The sequence below is a fragment of the Apium graveolens genome, chromosome 5 (assembly GCF_009905375.1).
Source record: "Apium graveolens cultivar Ventura chromosome 5, ASM990537v1, whole genome shotgun sequence".
In the NCBI taxonomy this organism is placed as follows: Eukaryota; Viridiplantae; Streptophyta; class Magnoliopsida; order Apiales; family Apiaceae; genus Apium; species Apium graveolens.
In genome coordinates this window covers 302,620,517-302,627,747 of record NC_133651.1, presented here as the reverse complement: position 1 = coordinate 302,627,747, position 7,231 = coordinate 302,620,517, and the positions used below count along the sequence as shown (strand labels likewise).

General features: G+C 32.2%; 1 protein-coding gene across 14 annotated transcripts; it reads right to left on the bottom strand.

The window, feature by feature from the left end:
- Positions 1-3,402: 3,402 nt before the first annotated feature.
- On the bottom strand, positions 3,403-6,862 carry LOC141659280 (uncharacterized). 14 transcript variants are annotated; one of them, XM_074466080.1, is made up of 7 exons: positions 6,731-6,862; positions 6,595-6,652; positions 6,236-6,463; positions 4,576-4,725; positions 4,254-4,487; positions 3,782-3,828; positions 3,403-3,615 (listed from the first exon to the last, which is right to left on the bottom strand). In XM_074466080.1, exons 3-7 carry the CDS (start codon positions 6,284-6,286, stop codon positions 3,585-3,587), a joined length of 513 nt encoding a protein of 170 aa, XP_074322181.1. In that variant the 5' UTR covers positions 6,287-6,463; positions 6,595-6,652; positions 6,731-6,862; the 3' UTR covers positions 3,403-3,584. The 14 variants fall into 14 exon arrangements, 1 of the variants encoding a protein (XP_074322181.1); XR_012549694.1 differs by lacking the exons at positions 3,403-3,615; positions 3,782-3,828; positions 4,254-4,487; positions 4,576-4,725 and adding exons at positions 4,891-5,197; positions 5,339-5,645; positions 5,908-6,005 and having other exon boundaries at positions 6,236-6,292; positions 6,367-6,463; positions 6,731-6,842; XR_012549698.1 differs by lacking the exons at positions 3,403-3,615; positions 3,782-3,828; positions 4,254-4,487; positions 4,576-4,725 and adding exons at positions 4,891-5,645; positions 5,908-5,983 and having other exon boundaries at positions 6,236-6,292; positions 6,367-6,463.
- Positions 6,863-7,231: the final 369 nt, after the last annotated feature.

The following is a 7,231-nucleotide window of genomic DNA, read 5'->3' as shown; positions in this document are numbered from 1 at the left end:
ATTGCTACTACAATCTTGAATACTTCATTCACTGTTCTTCACTGACGCTTGAACATATAAATGAACTCCTTTCAGTGAGTATAACTTCAAGACTGCAGCTGTCTTCTTTAACCTTTATCTTTACCATGTCTTCAATTCTTCATATTCTTATGCTTCAAATATTGTCTATCTCCAATCAATGATAATACACTAAAATCTTCAGATGGAACTTTTATGATGTATCTTTAACACTTCTGAAACCCTGAAAGTCTTTAAACTTTATTCTTCACTAAGGCATGAACATATTAATGAACTTCTTTTAGTGACCTGTGAATAGACTTCAAAACTTCTTCTAATGTTTTGATTCTATATGTTAGACTTGTCTTCATTTCTTCCTGATTTCTTGTGTAGACATAATATTATTTACATGTCATGTTCTAATGTTGAATTATCACGTCTACTGTTCATACAGCTTCGCAATATCACCAACAATCTCCCCGATTTGATTTTTAAAATTACAAACAAATTAATAAAGAGAATAACTGAACTAATAAACAAGAAAAAGTAAGGTGTCGGGACTTGAATATAATGCTACTGGTTTTCGGGATCACATTTTACATTTCCATATTTCTTGAGTAATTGAAATTAAAGATGTTTGTTCCTCTAGCACTGAACTAATCCTCAAGTAGTCTCATCTTCATTTTATTGGTTCTTCGAATCTCTGCCAGATAACTCTTTTCAGTTTTGAAAAAATCATCAGTAGCTTTTGTTGTACTACCACATTTCCTGTTGAGAAGCACATATCTCTCTTGCTTCTCCTCCTATGAGAGACAACTACTCCCCTTTAGAAAAACAGCTCCTCCCTTTATGAAGAACAGTGTTAAACCAATACCACTGCGTCTTATCACTAGAATATCACCTTTTTTTTACCACTTTTCCCGTTCAATAGGACATTTGTAGTATAAAATAATGGTATGGTGTACATGTGCTTTACCTTTGCCTTTTCCTGCCACTTCACCCCTTAGTTGAGGAATCCTCCATTATCTTTTATGTAACACTTCTTCCTTTTGAGTAAGAAAAGGAGGTATAATGTTATCTAAAGGAGTTCTCATATAGCACTCGATTGGAAAGAAGTAGCAAGTTGTAGTCTGGTCAACCACGCCCTTTAAATATAGCAACAATGGTTTCACCGTTGATCATCCTGTTAACCAAATTTCCTGACATCCTTATACCTCCCAACTGTTAGATCACAATTTTTAGGCCTCAACTAGTCAACTTTAGATTCCAACTTTTCGATTCCAATCTATAAATTTTAGATCCTGACATAAACAGATTTGAGTCCCTGAAGAACATAGTTGGGTTCCTAAAAATCATCTTCCGAAAAATAGAACATTAAGAACCATGTTTAAGGAAAGGGAATGGGATTTGTGTGAGGGATTCGAGCATAAAATACAACGAAAAAGCTCCATAAAATAAAAAAATTGAATCCCCGCAAGATCTATGTATAATGATTGGATAATTATGGAGAATAGGATCATATACCTTAATAAAGCTTTCCTTATGATACTGATGGAAATTCTGATCTTGATGAATCACAATAACCCTCCTTGCAAAGATCTGCTCTCTAAAGATATCCACACGAATGTACGATTGACCATTGATCACCGGAGCCGGTACTAGCCGAATAAATTGCCTCTTTCTCTCTCTCTTTCTCTAGCCTCTCTAAAATGTAGAGTTGCTAGGGTTTATTCCTTAAAAATGAAAATATAACCAGCAACCCTAAAACTTTACATCATAATATATATATAGGGGAGATAGATAATAAGGCTTAACCCTAAACCTAATGGGCTTCTAAAAAACCCATTTTGATTTCGGGGTTTTATTACTATTAAATTCAAATTCTGATATATATATATATATATATATATATATATATATAATTAATCAAGTCTCACTTAATGAATTTAATAATTAAATTCGAATTAATAATAATAAAATATTTAAATTCATAATTTAAATAACACTCCATTTTAAACATTCTTTGTGTGTGACCCTTTAGGTTATTATTACGTTGGCAATAATTTTATTTTATAATAATAAAATTATAAACAATGAGTGACATCTAGTAATACATCATTGTTACCCAAGTAATAATAATAATTGGTGATTCAATTAAATCTTTCGTGAATAATGTACAATGTAATATAATCCATTTAGCCTTATATTATAGATCAAACTCGAGACATGTGTTGTGTCATCCTTTGTTAAAGTTTAATCCTTGTTTCCTTGATCAATGAGTAAACTATTAAACAAATCAGTATTTGAGCACGGCCATGCATTTTATAGTCTTACTCAATAAAGAGACCAAAATATCACTCCATAATATTGGAAGGCTAAATCCCATCTAGATCTTTCATATTTCTCATACGATTCATAATATACCTAATGTCTACTTTTATTATTACCCGGTCAAGGATAACTTTCAATAGTATCAAAGTGTATTAATTCTCGTATAAAACTATAATGACTTCAGGTCAAAGGACCAATACATCATTATCACTATGAGATCAACTTATGACACTATAAACATGTAGTATCTCACAACGGATCAATCCGGCACTAGTCCCAATGTATTTATTGTCGTCCCTTAACAATAATACTTGATTAGGGAGCTTTAGGAATATCAATACTATTCTCATAATCTCACTTCTAAGTCCCATACTCAGAGATAGATTTTCATATCATATTTCGAGGGCATTTATTAATCTAACATTTTATCGCAGAAAATAAAGATATAATAAAATTTTAAAGAATAATCCATAGAATCATAATTAACAATCTAAATGTCTCATAACATAAACATAATAGTGTTGCCTCTAGGGCACACACTAACAATTTGATGTTTTTGTTTCTTCCTCACTGCGAGTGTGTGATTCTGTTTCGTGTACCTCATAAGTGTTTCACTCTTCTCTTCACTCGTGTTTACACTCATTCTCACAAGTGTATCACTCCTCTCACAGCTCCAAAATCCAGATGTACCTGCAAGGAAAATCACCTTAGCCATCCTTAAGAAGGTCACAGGTGGTGCAATCACTATGCCATAAGTGGGCTATTGTAATGCCTAAATGGTGTTACAATAGGCCCAAAAAGCGTTACATTAGGTCTATTGTAGCACCAAGGGGTATTACGTATACGAGCATTACAATAGACTCCCTAATGTAACACTAAATGAGTGATACATTAGGTTCAATCAAGATTTCAAAAGTGGGCCCCACTTGTAGGTCCCATATTTTTATGGGGCCCACATAGGCTATTTTAACAATCAGTTCTATCAGTTGTAACACCAGTTTGTTATAATTAAGCAACAGTAGTATATATTATGTAACACTATATATAAACATACATTACACTAGAATAGGCAAATGGAACGGTTAATTTTAAATTATTTAAATTACATGCTCTTGTAAAACAACAATCCCAGTAGCAACATAATATCAAAGTAATAATACATAATAGTCTCATCTCTAAGCCATACTAGTACATAATAATCTTATCTCTAAACCATATTACTAGTGTTAATGATAACCGAGTGGAGCTGTCATCTCTTAATTCTTTCCCTGAAAATGGATGGATGTCCTGCATATCATCACACAGAAATATTTATTAACAATTCCAATAAAAATATATTACATTTTATATCTAAAATCAATAAAATTTCTTTTAAAAAGAATATAACTAATTAGTTTTCTAGTTCGATATAAGTATAACTAAAAATCCCTATCAAGTTATAAGAAAGTCGTACCCGATAGTTAGACATAATCTCTGCCTGTATTTCATGTTCTTTTTTATCTGTAAAATAGCAATACATAAGTGTTGTGTGAGCAAAGTAAGATAGAAGAAAACTTGTCTTCCGATATTAGCCTGCCGACAATTTTCAGATAAAACTAAACTAACCGCATTAGCAGAATCACAAATCACATAAACATTGTCGTTACCTACATTTCCTCCTTTTGGGGTTTCATGTGAAACTAGTTTTATTTTTAACCATCCACATATGTATTATCAAAAAACTACTTGATTTTTTAGCTACAGCGAGGACAAATAAAGAGGTAAAAGCAAGGAGAAAAACCAATGATATTGCAACCAAAAGTGAGTGTATTCCAGTATCAGAAGACAAAGATACAGTAGAGGAACAAAAACCATTGGTAATGATGTTTATGAAAAAAACAAGAAAGATGATTAAAAAATAACAACGTATGGAAATCTAGAGTTACATGTGTAACGCTTTGCGTAGCCTGGGGACAACAAAAGAGTTGGTTTGGAGTCTTGATTCTTCTAACCAACTCAACCTCTTTCTGCCACTCAGGGAAAAAGATATTCACTCTTTCTTGAAAGATCTGTTTATTGTTATTTTTTTCATCAGTTGCTTCAAACGTGATATAGTATCTGCAAGGAGCAAGAGGCTCTGAGTTTGCCTTCACAACATGAGCATTGCCGTAATGTGTTTGCTATAAATAAAAAGGGGATACTAAAAAAGATCAGTCAAATGTTAAATTTAGTCGAAAAAGAATTCAACGCAGAGGCAGAGACGCGGACATGTTCACGGTTATACTGCTCAATTGCACGAAGAGAACAATCTTGGAGTTCAGCTACATTTGTTTTATTGGCTGGTTTTTTTGGTGGGTAGTATAACTGAACCAAAACACCAGGATCGTTAAATTCGGAATAGTCATGAATATCAAATCCCTGCAGGCATCAATGATAAGCATTTCTTACGGAACAAAACCCTAGATTTCTTACATTAACCCCAAAAAATACTACTCCAGCTGGGCCATTAATTAATACACTACACTATTTGTTATTTAAAGCTGTAAATACAATTGCTTAGTAATAAAAAAGAAACAGCCAAAATACAATGACAAGCATTTCTACACTTCTTGTATAATATACTGCAAGAATACAATCATAGCTTTGAATAAACTTCTTACACAAAATATGAATTATCAAACTTGAGTGGCTCCTTTGTCCAAGCTCCATCAAAGCCTGATCTATTAGCATATGCTTTTCCCCGCAACAACATACACAAACCTATGATTTTGAGTAAATTTTTTATCTAGTTGACAATGCATATTTTGATACAAATAGGCTAAAAGAAAGTTCCAGGAACAAAGTCGATAGAGGGGCCTCTTGTGACCTCAACTGCAACAACCCCAGCTAGCTGAAATTTTAAGATAGACTGCATGAAACTTCAACCAGATTATTTTGTACAAGAAAATAATCCTGACAGATTTATCCACTGTTATAACACAGGACAAACACTAATAGAAAACAACAGGAAGACTAAACATCCACCACTTACATTGTAAAGCAATATACAAGGGAAAATCTGATGTATGATACTGAAAAGTAATTCCTTAGCACAAACATAAATGAAAAGGCCTAGGGTTTTATGACTGTGTGCTTTGAGCTTCATCACAAGATTCTCACGTTGGGCCTCCACTTCAGCATATCGAAGACTCATCTAAAAGTAACGATCACAAAGATCTACTATCACAGTCTCTAAAGAAGACTTTGTCCGCTCATATTTCTCACTTGCATCCAACTCACTACTAGATACAGACTTTCTCAGTGCACCTGAATGACTGTGCAGCCCATTAGAGAAAATACTGCACGGATTACAAGCAGTTATCAACATATGATTGTATTATGCGCTACCTTTGATAACTATTTCATGTGAAAAGGAGGTTTAGAGTCTATCTTGAAATACTTAAACTAAGTAAGGTATAATTGTAATATTGTGAAAAGAATTTTAATCCAATCAGTATTGTTTTTTGTGTATTTTTATCGAACTAGGTAATTGTGATGAAAAAGGATTAGGCATACACCTCTATAAAATAACAAAATTTGTAGTTATGTTCTGCTATGTACCTCTGAAGCTGAAGCTTATATCTATTATTTTCCTCCAGAGCCTCAGCAAGATCATCCTCAAGTAGCTGTACCTTTGCTATAAAATCCTCACCAACGGTCTGAGGAGTTCAATATAACATAATCATTTTCTCCCTCGGACAAAACATATTGTGTAAAGGGGTACAGATGAAATTGATACAAAATACTTAAATTCGATATGAGCAAGAGCTAAAGTTAAAATAATTGCTTTAATGCAAAATATGAACTATGACAATTGAAGTGGTCAAAATATCATTTTCTAGTTCAGTAATTAATAATGGAACTCGTAAGTAGAAAATGAGGTTCTTACATTGTTCTTACTTGTCCTACTTCGATCCTGATGTTCTGCTTCCATCAGCATCAAATTCTGTTCACATGTTTGAACTATCTTAAACAATTCAGTTAGTCATACAACTAACTGTGATATGTTGAAGGGAAAACCTGATGTTTAGGTTGTTAACATCAACCTAAACAGCAAAACGCAAACCCAATCCCCTCCACAAAGTCCAGTCTCATCATTTACGAAAAGTCAAACCTACTAACTCCAATCCAAATCACAAAAATAAAAAATAAATAAATATTAGCCACCAATCTCAATTACTTGCTATTAATCCAAACACATTAAACCTAATTCAATAATTTCGTAATAATCGAACAGAAAAAGCAAACCTGAGATTTCCTATTAGCTTTCGCATCTTTCTTCAGCTTACTCAAAAGTCGAATCATCCTATAACAACAATAGATAACAAAATCACAATTTAATTATAACAATATAGATAGAATAGGGATCAATTGAAAAGAGTACCCGATAGCATAGTGAAATTCTCGATGAAATCAACGCCCCATCTTAGTGCATATTAGGGAATACCGCCTTATTTTTTACCTCGTAGAACGTGCATAATTTTTAACTTTTTTATTTTAGTTTTTCATATTAATTATGAAAAAAAAATTTATTATATATAAAATTAAAGTAATATCTTATATATTTGTATTTAAAAAACTTATTTTTTTATATTATATATGATATTTATAATCATGAATAATACAAAATATAATTTTAAATCTAATTTTATGATGATATTTTCATTTTAAAAATTTTAAAAATTAAAAAAGTAACTAATGTAACACTAGGTGATGGTGTTACATGTTCGTCAACACCAGCATTTTTGTGTAATACTAGTTTTATAACTGTTGTAACACTAATTCAGAGTTGTTACATTAGAACAAAAATTTCTTAACTAATGTAACGCTTGTTGTAACGCTTGTATTACAAAAGCACACTTATGGCGTAGTGAATGGAAGTTCA